This window comes from Vidua chalybeata, chromosome 18 (genome assembly GCF_026979565.1).
Source record: "Vidua chalybeata isolate OUT-0048 chromosome 18, bVidCha1 merged haplotype, whole genome shotgun sequence".
Taxonomy (NCBI): domain Eukaryota; kingdom Metazoa; phylum Chordata; class Aves; order Passeriformes; family Viduidae; genus Vidua; species Vidua chalybeata.
The window spans coordinates 4,390,561-4,410,110 of record NC_071547.1 but is presented as its reverse complement, the minus strand read 5'-3'; the positions used below and the strand labels follow the sequence as shown (position 1 = coordinate 4,410,110).

The following is a 19,550-nucleotide window of genomic DNA, read 5'->3' as shown; positions in this document are numbered from 1 at the left end:
CATGCGTGTCACTTTATTACTCGCTTGGAGCTCGATGGCCTCATGGGCTGTGTGGCTGGAGGAACTTTTGGGATGAAATATCAGATCTCCATCCTAATTAATGTCAGTTTGACCTCCCAGCCCTGCCTGTGGGAGAGGCCCCAGCTGTTGGGATTCTTTCTGTCAGTCTGCCTTGACAAAAGTTGGTTTTAGACCACTTAACACTGCTCTGCACTTCTTGCAGTGCTCCTGAGTAGTGACTCAAAGTACAGCTAGAGAAGCCTTTTGACTTCTGTCCTAATCCTTCCTGACCTCTCAGAGATGGAGGCTTTACCTTGGAAGTTTGGGCATAAATGTCCCTATGACCACGTAACAAGCATCTCCTTCCAGGAACGTTACAGCAACATCAGGGATTTTATTTATCTATAGTTGAATAATTTTAAGCTATAAAAAAATGAGCCTAAAAGATGCAAACAAACTCTCAAATCACAGCAGCCCTGTGGCATCAGAGATTCCAGGGGAGATGTGAGGGCTGGTCTCATCCTGCAGGCTCCTTTCTGTTCCCAGCCACGGGAACAGGGGCTGGTTCTCATCAAGACTTTCTTGGGGTTGACACCTGGGAGGAGAAGAGGAAGGAGCCATTAAAGCAGGAATCCTCAAGATGCCTGGAAGAGAGGTGGCGGTGGAGTTTCTGTTTGCCCGTTGGTACATAGAGAAAATTCCCTCCATCTTGTCTGCAGGATGGAGAATTCCACTTGGAATTCTTCCTTGGAGCTTCAGCTCCTCAGAAGACCTGCTTGGGTGACAAGAAATGCCTTCCCTCCATGCCCCAACCCATTTCAGGCATAACTTGGTTGAGGGAGGCAGCAAGAGTTAGAAAACATCCCCTGAGGGCTGATTTTGCTGGTGCACATTGAGTTTGGGTCAGACTCAATTCTCTAAGTGCCCACACCAGTAACCAGCCTTGCTCCCCCATCCCTGGGCCAATTCCTGCACAATCCCTGGAGCTGCAGCTCCCAGCACTGTCGTGGATCACCTCGTGCAGGTGACACTGACGGGGTGGTCACCTCCTGCTTTGGGAGGGGTCCCAGTCCCTCCTGGGCTCCCAGGAAGGGGGGGCTGTGCTCTCTGCAGGTGGAGATCCAAAGGAGGAAGCACCAGGTGCCTCCCTGGGCTCAGCTGAGGCCTTACCACTGTGAGCTGCCCAGTTTTGTCCTTGAAGACCTGAGGCTCTGGCCCCACGCTGAACACCATGGTCCCCTCCTTCCCGGAGCCGACGCGGAACCGGAGGCTGGAAGCACAGAATGCCCCTGGAGAGCTCTCCCCACAAGAGGCTTTGCTCTAAACCCCCTTTATTTCTGTTCCCTGGGCAAATCTCGTTAGAGCAGCAGATCAGAGCCTCCAGCTTAGGTGAATTTCCTAAACAATTGCATTATCCCAGCGAGCCCAAGGGGTTGATGAATGGAGCAAAGCTGCCCAGCCTGGGCTTTTGAGTGTTCCTGGTGCAATGAAGCACTGGAAGCTAAGCAGATCTGACCTGGAGAAAAGCACTGAGCACACCAAATCTAATTAGAGCTGAAACGCAAAGGCCAGGCTGAAAAGCTGGAGCAGAAGTGCAGGTTTCACCTGCCAGCTCCAATTCCCAGAGAGGTTGGAGACACGGACTGCATCCACCTGCCAGGAGCTCGGGGCTGGGACTGGGAGGAATCACATTTTGGGCCTCCTCAATCCTTCTGGGAGAGGAGCATTTGTCCTGAGGTGACCCACAGCTTCCCAGCTGGCTTTCCTGAAGCTAATGGGATCCCCTGTGGTACCACCTGACCTCATGCCCAGGTCACATCAGAAAAACTGAAAATAAAAAGTGGGTTTAAAGTACAATCACCTAGAAATAAGTTGGGTTTAGGCAGGTGGGGCATGGGCAGCTGTCAGAGCACAGCAGCATTCCTAGCAAAGTACAAGGACTCATTAGCCTGGGAAAAAGGTTGGAATGATTTTTTAATAAATTTTCTCTCAGTGCATCCCATTTCATCTCCCTGTGCCTCTGGAAGTCACAAAAACAGAGATGCTGCTGCACCAGACCTGTCCAGCTTTGGGCACTGTCGGCTGGGATGATGTTAACAGTCTTGACCTAGTCCAGGCCTAAAAGGTTTTCCCATAAAATTGAGCCTGTCCAGTGCTACCCATCCACCTTCCTGCCTTCCTTACCTTCCCTTCACCACTTTAACGAGGCTTTGCTTGTTGGCCAATATGCAGAGCTTGGTCACTGTCTCAAAGATGTGCTCACACTGCAGTATCACATCTCCCTGGAAACAAAAAAAGAGGGATAAAGTCGCCTGGCATCACCCCAGCACGTGATGGTGCAGAGAAACTCCTTTGGGATGCCAGAGCAGTGACTACCAAACAGAAGTGACCAATTTAAACACCCTCTCCAGGGATTATTTAGGATTTATTTGGTCTAAAAAAAGGCAGAAGCATGTCCAGAGAAGGGGATGGAAATGGGAAGGGTGTGGAGAATCAGCCAGAGCAGGAGGGGCTGAGGGAGCTCAGCCTGGAGAAAAGGAGGCTCAGGGGGAATCTTCTCATTCTCCACCACTCCCTGGCAGGTTGGGATTCCACGTGAAAGTTTTCATGTTGAGACAGCAAGGATGTAAAGGCCTGGCTGATTAGACACTGAATAAACGTCAGGAATTGTGTCCTCCCAGGAGTTTATAGGATGGAATTGGAAGCATCAGGCCCATGACCTCACTTTAACCACCATCCCAATTTCCTACCTTCTGCTTGTTGTCCTCGGGAACATGAATGACCACGATCCCATCGCTCAGGTTACTGGTGGAGATCCCTTCAAAAGAACCCCAAAATTAGAGGGAAAACCTTCCAAACCCAGCTCCACACCACCCTCAGCTCCTTCCCCCAGGAGAAGCAACTCCAGCCCCATGTGGTTACAGGGGAAATCACATTTCTGAAGGAGGGCTCTATCCTTCCTAAGACTGAAGAATATTCCCATTCTTAGAGCAAAACATACAAAGCCCCTACTTTGATTAATCTGAATTTTCAAAATATCTTCTGAAGGTCCCTTTATGTCACCCATTGTCCATAGCAGAATTCCAGCAGTGGTGATTTAAACCCCTGCATGAGCTGTTTGCCTCAAACTTTTCCCTGGTGCCTTGGTTTTGGGAACAGAAGAGGGGGAATGATCCATTCTACCCCTGAAGTGTAGTTCCAACAGTGCCAGGATTAAAATATGTCCATAAACCAGAGAAGGAAAGGTTTGGGTTATTTTTTCTCCCTTCTATGTCAGTAGAAAGTGATGTCTGCCTGCATTTAAACATTTCAAGGAACTTTTGCTCATAAAATCATCCTTCAAGGCTTTGCCCAACCTCCAGGAAAAGAGGGACAGATCATTCAAATATCTTTGCAAGACAAAGTCTCAGAATGTCATCCTTCCTAAGGGATGCCTGGCAGGACAGGAAACCCCACAACAACTCATAGAATCATCATGGAACGGTTTGGGTTGGAAGGAACGTTTAGGATCATCCCATTCCACCTGTCCCAGTGGTCCAGGTTGCTCCTGGACCATCCAGCCTTGGACAGTGACTCCCACTGGTACCTTTCAGTGTGGAATACTCGATTTTCTGTTTGATCTTGGCCATCTCCACCACGTAGGCCGAGCTCTGGGTCAGCACCAGGAGCCGCTCCCGCGCCTTGAACCCGTTCCTGTCATATTTTATCACGGGGGTCACATACTGAAAACAACGAGTTGGAATCAGCATTTCCACTACTGCAAGCTCCTGCTCCAGGGCTTTGGATTTTCCTGACTGGAAGCAGCTCAGAGAGGAGCAGTTCTGCCCGTGGAGCTGCAGGTCCCAGCTCACAAGGATCTCGATTCCCTACACTGGGAAATTCAGGAGGCAGAACCCTGGGAATGATGGGGTCCCTGTGCCCTCTATGCCATAACCATGGGAAGTGCAGGGACACTCCAGCTCTGCTCCTGCCCTGGACAGGGCTAGGAATGTTCTTTTTCATTAAATAAATTTTAATTAGGTGTATTTTGAGACCTATCTCAAATTTAAAAGCAAGGAAATGGGGGCTCTGCTACTCTTCATTGGTCCCTGTGTGAGCAACCAGCTCCAGGACTCCAGTGAAGGGAATTCCAAGAGTTCTGTCTTTCCCTTACCTTGATGTTCTCCCCACGGATGAGCTGCAGCACTTTGGGGTTTAGGTCATTCTCTTCTGAGGAGCAAACCAGAAAGAGAAACTGGGTGTGGGTGCCAGAGCCACAGCCCCAGACAGACACTCCTCACCCCCCAGCAAACTCCAGAGAGCTGCTTTAGCTGTCTTCATCCCAACTGGCTTTTCCCCCTTGGAATGCTCCCTTCCAAACCGAGGGTGGTCACCTCCAGCTGCTCCCAACCCCATTTTGGTGACTTTTCCTGCCTGACAAGTAAATTCACACTGGGAGTTTCTGCCTGTTCTTGAGTCTGCTGTTGGTTCAGACCCTGGTCCATCCCAGCCCCCAGGGAATTCTGCTCAGGTTTAGGGCTTTCTGTCCCAGAGGGATCCCAGTACCCCCAGTTTGAGAACAATCCAGCAGTGATGTCACATCACTCAATGTGACAGGGAGGAACTCCAATGGCAGGTGATGCTGCCTCTGCCAGGAGGGAATTTCTCTTGGAAAAGAGTCTGTTTGGTCAGGCAGGAATTTACAGAGCCAGGAGCACGTGGCTCCAGGGGTTTGCTGAACTCACTCAGGCGGGTCTCCAGGAAGGGCTGGCTGAGGCTCTCCAGGTACCCCTCCTTTTTCCCACTGAACACAGCGCTGGTCACCACCTTCTGCTGCAGCTGATGGGAGAAGGAACAGCCTTTACCCTCAGAATTCCACCACTGGGAACATCAGCAGGGACAATGCAAACACTGCTACCCCACAGCATCCTTCTGCTCACACACTGCCCACCCGACTCATGGAATCTTGGAATTGTGCTGCTTTTCTTCTGGCAGCTTTGGGTTATTCCCATGTCACCCCAAATGAAGGGGCAGCAGGGAAAATCCTACAGATTTTTGGTATTTATGGATCTTTTCCAATTATATGGAGAGCAGATTTCATGCCATAAATTAAGCTCCATCTGTCTGCTCTCTCCATTATGAGGGACACTGGAGGAAATCCCTGGCTCCGGGAGTTTGCTCTCCTGTGATGAGAAGTTTGCTTTTATCCCTGAGGAACTGATTGGAGCAGCAGGATCAGAAGGTGCTGCCTGTGTCCCAGGTGATCCTTAGGGATCACACCTGTTTGAACTCCCACATTTGCATTCCAGGGGTTGCTTACCTGCACTTTCCTCTCAGCAGTGAGCCCTCGGCAGTATTTCCTCACCAGGTTCCTCGTGCAGATTTTCTGGAGCATCTCAGATGTCTGCATTAAAAAACCCAGGAAAAAATAAAGTAGGGAAGTTGTACAAACAGCTCTTGCCTGTGCCACGAGCCTAGAACCCCGTGGGATTAATTATGTCTTTGTTAGGGCTTGTGAGTTCACTCTTCTGTCAGTGCATTTTCCCTTTTTATTGCTTAAACCAACAGGGAGCTTCCTCATTTCTCCTGGAAAGACCAACCACTGTGCTATTCCTCCCATTCCCACTCAAACACAGCAGATCTTGGGGTTTTCCAAAGGCTCTGAACAGAGGATGAGCCAGCAGCAGATCATTTTCTCCCACCTGGAATGTGCACACACATGGCCACCAAACAGGGCCCACTTCCACCTCTCCCAAAGCCTCTAGAACCCCTCACCTCTTCCAGGATGGAGGGAGGCTGGAGCCAGCTCTTGTCCAAGACATTTTTTGGGAGGTGGTCTCGGAGCTTCATCAGGTAGTGGTACTGTGAAAGCCTCACAAAGTCCCTGTTCTCCGGGCAAAGGGGTTTCTTCCGATTGATGAAGCCGTTTATGAACCTACAGAAAATATCCCATGACCTCCAGAAATCCATGGAAATGAGGGGAGGGACAGATGAACACAACAGCCTAAGGATCACTGGTGTTAACACTGAGGGTCAGCCATGGAAATCTCAAGCTTTAAAATATTCTAAATATCAAACTTGGTGTTTACCAAGTTCTGTTGGCCAAACCACAACGCTTTGGAGTTCAGAAGGAATCAGCTCAGGAGCTGGGTTTAGGGCAGTGGAGAGGGAGGATGAAGAGAATGGAGGGGCATGAAAAAAATGATGAGGAAATTTTTCCCTGTGATGATGGTGAGGCCCTGGCACAGGTTCCCAGAGAAGCTGTGGTTGCCCCTGGATCCCTGGAAGTGTCCAAGGCCAGGTTGGACAGGGCTTGGAGCAGCCTGGGCTAGTGGAAGGTGTCCCCTTGGCAGGGGGTGGGACTGGATGGGCTTGAAGATCCCTTCCAACCCAACCCATTCTGGGATGCTGTGGTTGGGCAATATGGTTGGGACAGTTACTTCCTGATGGTCTGCACTGCCCACGTCCTCTTCTTGGCCGCCCTCCGTGCCAGGGCTCCTCTCCAGCAGGCCTCCAGCTTGATTGCTGCAAGAGGGAATCAGAGCTGGGCCTTGGCCTTCACATTCACCCAGCAGAAGTTAAAACTGGTTGTTTTGCAGCTCTAAAAAACTAGCTGGTGGGAACAGCGAGTTTGGAACGTTTTCTTCTCCGTGGTGGATCAAGTTCCACCCGTGCTGTGGGGCTCAGCATCAAGGCCAGGCCTTGTCCCTGCTCTGCCTCCTGCTGTCCCTGCCCACAGCCCAGAAAGCTGCTCTGAGCCTGCACTTTACATCAGCCTGCTGTGATAAGAGGGTTTTTTTCTCCCAGCAGCTGAGGATCAACCCCCAGGTACCCCAGAATGTCCCCAGTGTGTGACAGAAGGCGCTGCTGCTGCTGCTGCTCACAGCTGCTCCCACAGCTGAGGCCAAGAGCAGCTCGTGGTGTGAGGGTCCAAGCAGAACTAAAGGAACCTCTGGAAAAGCTCTGGGAATGCTCTGGGTGCACCTGCCACCTCCTCTGATCCCAACAGCACCAAGTTCTGCCCACGGCACCACAGATTTGGGACCTCCCAAGGCTCCAGCCCCTGTGGAAAGCCCAGCCCCAAGAGAACCCCCCACTGCAGAGCCCATACCTGCTTTCCTCTTCTTCTCGTACGCTCTTTTCCCGAGGAATCCTTTATATTTGGCCTGGAGTCTTGAAACTGGAAAGAAGGCAGAGACATCACTGGCACCTGCAGGGTCAGGGTGGTGAGGAGCCGAGTTCCTGCCCTCCATGGCACAGGGGACAGAGGGGCCACAACGCCAACGGGACCAGAAGCAGCTCCCGTAGGCAGCACGCCCTTCAGTTACGCTTTCCAAGGAACAGGCACCCCTGGGATGAGACAGAAGAGATCCCAATCCCAAGGGAAAGGCTCTTGGTGCATCAGGGCATGGACAGGGAGGTACTCATAGGACTGAGGAGCTCCAAAGAAGTCACGTAACCACGACTCAAGCAGGGATTTCCCCCCAGCCTGGAGCAACTTCACTGAGTTTTCCATGGATTCTGAGAGCTATGCAGACCAGGGTTGGGAGAGACCTTAAAGCCCATCCCATTCCACCCCCTGACATGGGTTGGGACACCTTCCACCATCCCAGGTTGCTCCAAGCCCCACCCAAGCCAGAGCCAGGAAGGCCCCAGACCAAGGGAACTGGAACCTTACTCAGCAGGTGCTTTCTGTACTCAAAGGCATCTTCCGTGGCAAACAGGGTCTTTGGGAAACGGATGAATATTTTGGTTCTGAAAAAGAGACCAGGAGCAAGTTATCCATGGTGAGCCATCCTTCCAGCTGCCCTGAGCAGGCTCAGAGCCCCCCAGACAGCTGTAATGCCACCCAAGCCTGAGCTGCCTTGGGCTGCCCAGGGAAGCAGGAGAAGCTGGAGCTCTAACCCACAGCTGGAAGAAATGAGGCTGGATTCAAGCTCCCATGGAAACAGGTAAAAATAATGAGGAAATTTGTGCATCTGGGGGTTTTATCTCTCTCCTTGCTCCTGTCACAGACAGGACAGAGGACCCAGGACAGCAAACACTGAGCAGCCAGAGCAAGGAATTTACCTTCCTAATTTGTACTCCTCAGGCTTGTAACCAATGTGTTTGATGAGTCTCTCCACACCCTCTGCTGCTGGCCCATGCCAGTGTGGCCAGGTAGCTGGACAGAGAGATTTGTACCTGAAACATCAGCAGCACATCAATGCAAATGACCTGAAATTTGAGGAGCCCCTTCCTGAAACTACCCCTGAAATTCCCTCTGCTTTACTCAAGGCAGAAGATGCCAACGCAGATCAAATTGATGCAGACAGGACACAGGCAAAGGATATTTCTGAAGCACAAGGGGTTCTGCTGATAACTCTCACTACTGGGGTTGGAGTTTTGCTTGCTCTGCAGCCCTCAGGGGGCAGGATTACCTGGCCAGAGGGGAGGCAGCTCCCTCACCTTTGCAGGAAGAGCTCGTACTTGCGCCGGTACGCGAAGCCGGCCCGTCTCACCCGCAGGTGCTCCATCAGCCCCAGGTACTTCACCTGGTGTCGGATCAGGAAATCATCAAACTTCCCTGCAGCAAGAGCACACCTCCACAGGTCAGCTCTGTCTGGGGAAGCTCACCCACGTGCCCATGTGTTGGGGGACATCAGGAAGGAAACAAATCCCCAATTACCCACGGGGACAAATTTGCTGCCAGCTTAACCAGGCTGTTTAAACACAAACACATATCCACAACATACACACACTGCACCCTGCTCCAAAGAAATCCCTCTGTCCATTCCTTGCACTCAGCAGAGCCTTCAGCCCCAGCCTCACCGGGCTCCTTGTTCTCATTGGGTTTGATGCAGCGGATGTATGAGGGCTCCTTGGACATCAGGATCTCAATCAGACTCGTCAGACTGTTCTTGAACTGGGTTGCAACCTAAGACAGCATCAAAAGGACCTCCTGAGCTCTGGAACTCTTCCCTGCAGGAAGGGAAATCGACTCCCTGCATCCAGCTTAAGCCTGGAAGCAGAAGCTGATGGTGCATTGGTAGCCTGGAGTTTTTGGAGCTTTGGAGTTGTGGCAGAGCTGAGCTGGAGCATTTGAGCCCTGGCCATGCAGCTGGACACACCAGGCAGCCCTTCAGAGCCCCCTGCTCCTTGGGGGATGTGCTATGGGATGTCACTTTGCTGGCTGCTGTCTCAGCAGCACCACTGTTCCTCTGCCAGGGGGCTCTCAGGGGTGGATGGCAGCAAAAAACATCCACCAAGTGCAGGAGTCCCAGAATCCCACAATTTATAGGGTGGGAAGGGACCTCTGGAGATCACCCAGTCCAGCCTCCTACCAAGGCAGGGTCACTCAAAGCAGGTGACACAGGAATGTGTCCAGGGGGGTTTGGAATGACTCCAGACCCTCCCTGTGCAGCTGTCCCAGGGCTCTGCCACCCTCCATGGAAAGCTCTTCCTCAGGCTGAGGCAGAACTTGTTGTGGTTTAGCTTATGTTGTGTTTTAATTTATGACCATGAGGACTGAGGAAGGGATCAGTGATTAAACCAAGGCCTGGGGAGCTGAGTTGATATTCAGAATTAAGACTAAAGACAGAACTCACAGTCTCTGGTCTCCTCCTGTTGTCCAGCTCTGACAGGAGGAAACAATCCCTGATGATGCTGTTCTTGGAGTTGCACAGCACCTAAATCAGGAGGAGATAAAAGCTGTCCTATTGAGCAGCCCTTCTACTCCTCCTGGGAGCAGCACAGCCCTGAGAACGTGCACAGAGATGCCTAAAGATCAGTGCTAAAGAGAAAAGGATGTTTTTGTTTGCTACAGAGAGTAAATAAATCTTCTGCACCAAGCAGGTGATGTAAAAGAACAGCATCCCTTTTTTTGTGCTTACCTCCTTCAGGTTTCTGTACAGCAGATCATTATTCTTCTCCAGAAACCCTGAAAAGAAAAATTGAATTAAAAGGAAATAAAAAAGAAAACCAGAACATTCACATCCTCAAAATTCTCACTGCAGCCACATTTAAGACTTCCAGGTCTGCCTGCAGAGGGCAGGTATTTTATAATTCCTCTTCCCTTCAGGTCACCATCACCCACAGCAGTTCAGGAGCTCAGGAGCTCCAGCCTGGCTGCTCTCACTCACCCACAGCACAGTAGGTGACCTCTCCTGCGTAGTGGAGGAGGCGGAAATCCACCCAGTCGATGGATTTCCGTGTCTTCTGATCCGCCAGCTTGCGCCTGCCGGGGGAAAACCCAACAAAACACCAGGAGAAAGAGCAGCAAAGAGATTCCCTCAGCTTGGGGACAGCCACGGCTGGGGGACAGCTGGAAATGTGGTGTTTGATCCTATTGATGGGGCTCTGACTGCGGAGTTATGGCCCTTGAGCAAAACATCATCTCTCCCTGCTGGCAGCTCCCACAAACTCCTCAGGATAGCTGGGATCTACTCATTGCCATTTGGCAGTGATCACCCGTTCCAGAAATATTAAGATTTCCTCCCATAACAACAATTTAAATACATTTCTACTGCTTATGTGGGGGGAAAAAACCACCAGCTCCCTCAACCCTGAAGTGAACCCAGGGGGGAAAAGATTTCAGACATTTTGCCCTAGAGCAAGAACCCAAATACAAAGGAGGAATCCAAGTGTTTGAGAATAGCAGGAACATTTTAGAAAGCAAGGATTCCTGGAGGGGAAAAAAAAAAAAGAACCAAACAAGAAAAAAAAAAAAAAGAGCAACTTCACAGTTGAAGTTTCAGCTTTGTAAGCAGTCACAAACAGCAGAGCTGAGTGTCACAACAGCACGTTCGTGTATCAAAGCTCCTTCCAAGAGCAGATCCCGTGGAAGTAGCTCCAGCACTTCTATTTAAAGCTTTTAATCAGGCAGAACAGCATTACGGCACATTGTGGTGACAAGGAAGTTGGCTACAAATTTTCCACTTGGCTGTGGTGGAGTTCAGAGCTGCAGGAACAGTGACAGCTCAGCACTGTGACTCTCAATTGATGACTTGTCACAGCCCTTCAGCAGCTTCTGCAGGGAAGTGCCAGCACAGCCCCGGCGCCAACGCGCTCAGCTGCCACCAAAATGGGATCCAAACCCCCTCCAAATGGAGTATGAACCAAAATGTCACTCATCTGGGGGAGAGGAGCACGAGCATTTTCTCTCCTCTTCGTACTCCAAGCTCACACAGAACAAGATGGGTGTAAATATTTACATATCCCCCCCCAGTCTCAGGCATTTGGCTCCTTGTCACAACATTTTCAGCTTTCCCTGGAGTCCCTGGGGACCAAAGCCATCTATGGCCAAAGCTATTTAAACTTCCTGGGCTAAAATCCTGGGCCAAATGCCCAGGAGCCCCTAACTTTGGTGTGGAATGACAGACTCAAAGCTCAGCATCAGAGCAGTGAAGAGACAGAGCCCTGCTCACACCTCCCAGCACCCTGGATCCACCAGTGGAGATTTCCCACATCAGACACTGGGTGGGCTCTTGGATTCCCTTGGGGACAAGGCAGAGATTGTTCCCTCCCCAGCCCTGGCATGGATATGGGATGGGAAGGGTCTGGGATAGGATACAGAGGGTAAATGCATACGTCACGAAGTGGGCATGATCTCCTACTTTCTCTTCCAGCTTTTCCAAGAAGCTCAAATCAGTCGCTTCCCCAGGCCGTAAACACTCCTCATCCTGGAACAGCAGGCACTGGATCAGAGCTGCTCTGAGCTCACATTCCCTCCTCAACAACATTTAGGACAACTTTGTCCCACAAACCCAAAGCTCCGTTGCAGGGGAAGCAGAACATCCCCCACCTTTAAGTCCCCCCAAAGCCTCTCATCCTCTGGGTGTTTGCTACAGGAATCTGTGTTTATGTTCTGGGTAACACAGACCCATCCCATAATTAGAGGGGAAAATGTGATTAAGAACCATTAGAGCAAAGGCACCAGCCTGCATTTTAATTTAGCACAAACTCTGTTCTTACCAGGATGGAGATTATTCCTTTGTGCTTCTGCTCAACCAAGTCACAGATTATTTTGTTGTTAAAATACGGGATTGGTTCCCACTGGAAAAGGGAAAAAGGAAGAACAGTTTTAGATGAAGGCCTTTTCTTTGCAATTTTTAAAGTTCTTTGGAACTTAAATAAGATACAGTCTCAGATCCCAGTGCAATGAGTGGTGTGAATTAGGATCCACTGAGGGAAAAGGTGACAGCACAGTGATCCATGATCCTACTCCAGAGTTCTCCTCCTTCCAGCAGCCCACATCATCCTCTTGTTCTCTACATAAATCCTCTCCATCTTCCCATGTTTTACACTAATGGAATCCCTTATTCTCAAGGGACATTGTCACTGCTGAGCATCTGAGTTTTGGGGAAGGTCCTACTTCTTCCTTAAATGATGTCAATTAAATCTGGGCTAAATTGCACTTCAAAAGGGCTACAGAAAGAGACCCCTGCAAATCCTACACTTCCCATGGGAACAATAACAATCTAAAAAAGCAGGATGACTTTCGTGATCAAAAGCATTCAGTGTAATGGCAGTTCAAAGGGAAAAGGAGGGGGAAATATCATTTACCTCAATGCCTTCCAGTTCATATTCCTCCTGCTCTGCCTTCAGGGTCATCTCAATCAGCAGCTGCTGCAGCTTCTCATTGCAGTAATTAATGCAGAACTGCTCAAAACTTCAGGGAGGTTAAATGAGCAGCAGGTTTGATGTGTTCCAGGGGCAGTTTTGCTTCTTCCCCCACGGACTAAACCACCCATTCCCATACAGAGACCAAACCCCCATTTCCACAGGGATCAAATTTCCCATTTTTACACGGACCAAACCCCCCATTCCCACACAAAAACGCCCAACTCTTGTTCCCACACTGTTACACCACAGCCCAAGGCAAAGCTTTTCCTGGGGTCCAGCAAACCCCTGCACCCAGGTTCTAGTGCCCTGTACCTTACCCTGCTGGGCTGAGGGCACAGTCAAAAATTCATGCAGGAATGTCCTGTAGCCCCAGGTCACCCCAAATCCCAGGAACAGCCCGTACCTGTTTGTGTCCAGCACTTCAAAGCCATAAATATCCAGCAGGCCAATAACTGTTTTCTGAGTCGAGTCCTGTCAAAAACACCCCTGCTCTGCCATTGCTCCTTCCCTGCAGGTGGCTGCTCTCACCTGAATTTCAAACTTTCTCTTTCAGAGAAATCTCAGTGGAGAAGCCACTTTAAGGCAGGTAATGAACTGCTAAAACTGTTTAACAGGGAGCAGCTAAGGGGTTTTCCAGCTCAGGGTAGGGGGATGTCCCAGCAGCAATTATCCAACATCCCAGATATTTGGTGATGAGGGTTGTGGGGCCTTTCTGGAGAAACTGCTCAACATTTTAGGAGCATTCAGGACCCCAGACAAGAAACCAACCTTGTTGGCAAGAGAGCCATTGATTTTGTTGACCAGCCAAGTGAAAGTCCTTCCATAAATTGCCTTTGCCACGGCGTCCCGGGCGTAGAACGCCAGGTCCACATTCAGTGGGCTGAGCACCTGGAAATAAAGATATCCCAGAGAGGATGAACACCACGGGGGATCAGAGCAAACTTCTGCACAGCCAGGTCACATCTGTGGCCTGGAGAAGCAGCCACATTGTCCTACAGCACAGCACAGCCACCCCTGAACTGCAGCTGTTCCTGCAGGGCGTTAGAATGGGATCATCTTTAAGGTCCTTTCCAAGCCAAACCACTCTGGAACTCCCTGATTTTCCCTACAGCTTTATTTTCCACCAGTGTTCCTTCAGCCTGGTGTATCCCCACCTGCCAGCAGGTTTGGGGCACTACGTTTTGGTGAGTATTAATTTAGACGAAGCGGGAAAATATTCTGACCTCATTTTGCTTCTATATTATGAAAATAAAAATATAGAATGTTCAAAGAGTGGTTTTTACCAGTGTTTTTCTCTGTTTGTGCAGCCCAGTTTCCCAGGAAGCACCGTGGACTGGGCAAGGGGAAATTGTTTGGCTCAAATACAATTCCCTGTTCCAGCTTTTGAACAGCTCCTGCCTTGTTCAGCAATAAAACTCCAATATATTTTAGTTTAGTTTTATATTTATATTTTGTCTCAGGCTGGAAGAAGGGGATGTGGAGGAGAGGGACAGTAAGAGGGATCTGGTTTACACTCAGAACTGGCTCCTCACCCACCCCCCAAGCTGGGGGTCTCCCAGATTAATCTGGGGCTACAGAGAACTCCCTGGTACCTCCTCGGATCTGGCTTCGATCTTCCTGTGGGTGAGAGCTTCCTGCAGGATGGACAGGTGAGCACCCAGGAGCTGCAGGGAGAGAAATATCTGCACTCAGAGCACAGCCACGGGTCCCTGCTTAAACAAGCAGCACTGTGTGATCAGCAGGGCACAAACCCCAGCCACCCCCATCTTGAAGCCACAGGAAATAAGGAAATTTCAGGGAGAAAACTCAAGGTGATTTACAACAAGAGCTGGGCATATTTAGAGTTGCCCTTGTGCTTTTGGGAGTAAATATTTTGTACCAATAAGAAAACCCCAGCAAGGTTCAGGTTTTCCTCCTAGCACTGGGATTTCTGAGGCACCTTGGAAATCCACTTGATCTGGGAGCCGTCGCGGATGATGGCGTGGCCATTGCTGTCCTCCTCAAACTGGATGTTCCCAAGGTGCAGGACACTGGCAACGATTCCAAAGAGATGCTGATAATGGGAGATATTCCATTAGAACATGGCTTCTCACAGCCCTGTGGGGTGCTGCTGATCTTTCCTGCCATTAATTAACAGAATTTTGGCCGGGCTGAAGGAGGTGAAGCAGAGGATCCAGTACCACCCCTGGCATCGTGCGCTTCACCACCCGCTCCCTCAATCCCAAGAATCATGAATCCCAGAGTGGTCTGGGGTGGAAAGGAACTTAGAGATCATTTAGTTCCACCCCTGCCAGGGCAGGGACACCTTCTACTATCCCAGGTTGCTCCAAGCCCCATCCATCCATGGACAATTCCAGGGACGGGGCAGCCACAGCTTCTCTGGGCAACCTCTGCCAGGGACCCAATTTCTTCCCAATATCGAATCCAAACCTAGTCTGTGGCAGTGGGAAGCCATTCCCCTTTGTCCTGTCACTCCAGGCCCTTGTCCAATGTCCCTCTCCATGTTTCTTGTCAGCCCCTTCAGGTCCTGACCACCCAAAGTGTGTCCTGTTCCATCACTTCAGGAAAAGAGCAGTGCCCCCCTCTCTGAAATCCCTTTGCTCAGTCCCTTTTAACAAGCAGTACCTCGATATCTTTTTCAGTGAAGTCAATGATGGAAAAAGCTTTCCGGACTATTTTCCAGTCATTCTTGTCATTGATAGAAAACACTTTGGCACATCGACCCTAAGCAGCAAAAGAAAGATGAATTCATACAATTAATTGGTAAAGAACTTTTATTGGCAGCAAACACAGATACTTCTGGGCACACTGCTTTAATTTCTAGTTGTCTCAGTGAGTTTTTTCACTGTTATTAATCCTGAGCACAGCTCCTTTGATCAAATCTCTCAGTTTATACTGGAAACCGCAAATAAATCAAACCCTTGAGTGTGGAGAGCATCACCATAAATTGGCTGAAGCTGTGCAGAGCTTGATCTTCCAGCCATCCTTTATTTTTAGGGTAAGAATACCTTCTGCCCAAGCTGCATTTTCCATCCCTACAGTTCCTGATGGAGCCACAGAGCAGCTCCAGCTCCCACTGACCTGGATGAGGTACGTGTATTTCTGGGGGTTGCGCTCCAGCCCGAGCCAGCAGAGCAGATCCTTGTCTCCCCCCTCCAGCAGCTGGTAGAAAATATGGAAATTCCTCTCTCCATGGTTTTGGTGGACAACTCGGGATTTCTCAATCAGGTAGCTGAGGATGTGCCCTCCCACTGGAGCACCCTGGCAGAGCAAAGCAGATCAACACCAAAAATATAAATATAAATAATACATTCTATAAATAATATAAATAAATATAATCTATAAATAAAAATATAAAAATATAACATATAAATAAAAACATAATATAAATTATCTAAATAACTAAAATAAATAAATATAAATAATCCCCTGTGATTGTTTCTTTACTCCCAGGAATGAGGAACAGGCTCAGGAAAAGTCAAATTCTGCTCTCATTTATCTGCCACCTTTTGTTTAAGAGTGTCCAGCAACAGTACAAGGATTTGCTGTCCTGTAAAAGTAACCTGAGCTTTAAAACTCTCTATCAGCTTTCCGTGGAGCACTTGCCAGGATTGCCAGCAAGGCTGGAAGTTTCCAGGATGGATAACCAGTGACCTCACCTGCAAAATGCAAGGTCTGCACAAGCAGGGTCAGAAATGTGCAGGGTAAGAATGAATAAATCCTGGGCTGCCTGCTCAGCACCCAGGAGGTTTCTCAGACACAGCTCCTTTTCCCAGCGCTCCACTGAGTTTGTTCTCACCTTAAAATCAAACTGGATATCCATGTACTTCCCAAATCTGCTGGAGTTGTCGTTGCGCAGGGTTTTTGCATTCCCAAAAGCCTGAGGGTAAGCAGAGGGGTAAAGTCACTTCTCACCTCACTGGGACCAAGTAACCAAGACTTGCTGCTTCAGCCAAGTCCCATTGGATTTAGTGGGATTACAGAAATACAAACTAATGCATTTCCATAGCTTTAAAGTGGAATTCAGCTAAACCAATTACTGGTTTTTCTTATCTAACCTATAACTGAGGCCCCAAGGAACTGCTGAACGGTGCAGTTTTCTTGTATTTTCTTGTATTTCTTCCAGCCATCCTCAAATCAAACCCCCAGATTTAAATTTTTGAACGTTAAATGATACTAAATACCAAATACTCTTTCAGAGGCTGTGCCAATATTGGCCATTCTTGCTCAGGGCTGCAGATTTGCAGGGAATCCTCGAGCAGTGAGGCCACCAACTCCAACCCCTGTGCATTTTGGGCCTTCCTTTGGTTTCTCACCTCGAGGACGGGGTTGGAGAGCAGGAGCCGGTCCCGGACAGTCTGGAGCTGCTCCGTGGTGGGACAGGTGACTGCATAGTACTGCAGGATCTTCTTGGATGCCTCTGTCTTGCCAGCCCCACTCTCGCCAGAGATGAGGATGAAGTGGTTGTTGTACTCATTGCACATCACCCTGTAGGCGTTGTCAGCTATGGCATAGCTGGGGCAGGCACAGGAGGCATTTGGAGGGGAAAGATCCATCAGGAATGGCACGGGAGGAGGAACAGCAAAGGTTTCCAAGAGTTTTTACTCTTGGTTTAATTTTACAAGTGTTGGACAGGGTCATAGAATCCCAAAATGGGTTGGAAGGGATCATCTCATTCTAGGCAGGGACACCCACTGCAAAAGTTGGGCTCAAAACCTGAGCCTGACTCAAGGCCTGACAGTAAAAACCAGGCCTAGTGACTGTGGACACCCCCCGTGGTGGCAGTACAGCATTTCAGGGAAATCCCAGATTAGGAATACCCACAGAGATGCCATGGGAACACTCACAGGTGTGGGGGCAGCTCGAAGAAGTTCACGCCCCGATAAAGCTGCATCTGAGACACTGTGTAAATGTCCAGCTCCTGGTAGGGGTTCACAGACACGAGGAGAGAACCAATGTAGGTCTGCAGGGAGAGAGAGCCCGGTGGGACACCTGCTCCACCCCAAAATCCCAAAGGAGGAGCCAAGGGACACCTGCTCCACCCCAAAATCCCAAAGGAGGAGCCAAGGGACACCTGCTCCACCCCAAAATCCCAAAGGAAGAGCCAAGTACCTCAGGACATTATCCACAAACAAATGCCAAAGCTGGTACAGAGCTTGTTATAAGAGAATCAGACCAACCAAGCAGAACTCTTCCCAAACTCATACCAGACTTCTTCCAAAATCCCTTTGTTACGAGCAAAGCTGAACCATGAGAGCAAGCTCAGAGCCTGACAATTTAAATGCAAGGATTTGGGATCCCTTGGGGCTTCCAGGACCCTTTTCCTACTAAAGTTAACACAACACAAAATAAAATCCTCAGCCCTTCCCAGACAAACCTTGTCCTGCCTTCCTTCAATCACAGTGTTCCCTTTTCCATTCCCTTCCTATTTACTGCACATCCTTTAAAGTTTTACAAGGCAACTCAGAGCCAGCTGAGATTTATTTTCATGAGTTCAAGTAGGTAAATTACTCCTGGGTGATCGCTCTGCTGGGCACTACCAACACCTTGTTAGATACACAGAGGATACTCAGCTCTTCCTCCTGGACCTGACCAGCAAGGCCACCTCAGGGACATTTCAGCAGCCACAAGGCCACCTCAGGGACACTTACATAGATGAGGTTCTCCTGGTAGCGCTTCCGAAGGTTGTTGAGGAAAGCAGCCTCGCTGGTGTGGGAATCCAGAAGGACAAAGTCCTGCACCCCGACCTTGTCCCGGGCTATCAGAGCCCCTTCCATGTTGGCGTCGCCGTTCTCGTCCACCTCTTCCTTCTGCAACACAAAGGTTGTGGGGTGCAGGGGCAGGAGGGGGCAGAGAGGGCCCAAACATCAGCCTTGCACAGGTAATTCCAAGAGATCACTATTCCAGCTTGTCCAAGGATGGCAATTCCATCCAAGCTCTTCCCAGTCCAGACGTCCCAGACTCGCTGCTGTGAGCAGGAAGGAAGATCCCAGTTTCCATAAAAACTGAGACAAACCCAGCCCTGGAGATGTAGTCAGGATCTGAACACTCAATAACTCAGTCTAGCCAGAATTTTCCAGGCACAAAGTTGGAATAAACTGTGGAAGGCACCAGAAAAAAACTTTGTACAGATCTAGGCATGAAAATGGAGAATCCCTGGAAAAGGCTGCAAGGGGTTTGACTTGTAGGCAAAAAAGATTAATCCCACAGCACCATTCTGCACGAGAATGTTATTCCCAGTGCTTCCCAGCAGCAGCTCCAAGTCAGCTTTCAGTGCTGGCAGCAGATGTCCCCACACGCCAGCGAGAGGCACGGCCACTGCTGATAAAACTGATCAGAGAGGACCTGGGGACAGTTAAACCCTGCCCAGCATCCCCCATCCCTCTCCAAAGGCTGAGAGGGGCAAAAAAGGCTGTCCCTGACACAACCAAATCCTCTTGCATCCTCCAGTTCTGATTCTTTATGGCAGAAATTGACTTTATCTGAGAAATTCTCACTGCTGAGGGTCAAGCTCGATTCCCAGGCTATAAAAAGAAACTGTGCTTTTTATTTACTTCAACCAAGCTGCTAATTTCACGCTAGCAAATTAAAAAAAAACAGTCTTGTCTACACAATTCATATGGATTTGTCTACATCACACGTATTTTGTGGTAATTCTGTGCTAAAGTTGGGTTTTCAGGTGTTTTTACAGACACCAGGATTACCTAGTTCAGAGACAAATTCCTATCCTAAGGCATAAAATGGACAGAAATGAATTCAGTACAGATGGAGCAGCTTACCTTGGAGAAAATTGCCTTGGAGTGAGCTCCCTTGGAGGGTTCCAGGCTTGGACAATCAGGGGAGGAACTGCTGAGCAGCCAGAGCAGCTCCAGGCTGTGCTCACCAGCCCAGCACCTTTGCTGCTCTCCGCCTGCCCTTGGGGACATTGGCTTGTCCCATTTTGCTGCTCCACTGCTCAAGGGGACGTT

The 19,550-nt window shown here is 49.6% G+C and overlaps 1 protein-coding gene across 1 annotated transcript; it reads right to left on the bottom strand.

Annotated features, from left to right (window-relative positions):
- Positions 1-395: 395 nt before the first annotated feature.
- MYO1H (myosin IH) lies at positions 396-19,523 on the bottom strand. The gene is made up of 32 exons (XM_053959438.1): positions 19,362-19,523; positions 18,234-18,392; positions 17,430-17,545; positions 16,899-17,097; positions 16,382-16,462; positions 15,664-15,843; positions 15,208-15,306; positions 14,522-14,635; positions 14,175-14,246; positions 13,351-13,470; positions 12,986-13,053; positions 12,523-12,628; positions 11,932-12,012; positions 11,548-11,639; positions 10,101-10,195; positions 9,852-9,898; positions 9,567-9,647; positions 8,791-8,896; positions 8,428-8,545; positions 8,050-8,163; positions 7,658-7,734; positions 7,091-7,159; positions 6,420-6,504; positions 5,755-5,914; positions 5,300-5,383; positions 4,725-4,818; positions 4,154-4,209; positions 3,587-3,722; positions 2,751-2,818; positions 2,185-2,282; positions 1,171-1,270; positions 396-595 (listed from the first exon to the last, which is right to left on the bottom strand). Exons 1-32 carry the CDS (start codon positions 19,506-19,508, stop codon positions 572-574), a joined length of 3,246 nt encoding a protein of 1,081 aa, XP_053815413.1. The 5' UTR covers positions 19,509-19,523; the 3' UTR covers positions 396-571.
- Positions 19,524-19,550: the final 27 nt, after the last annotated feature.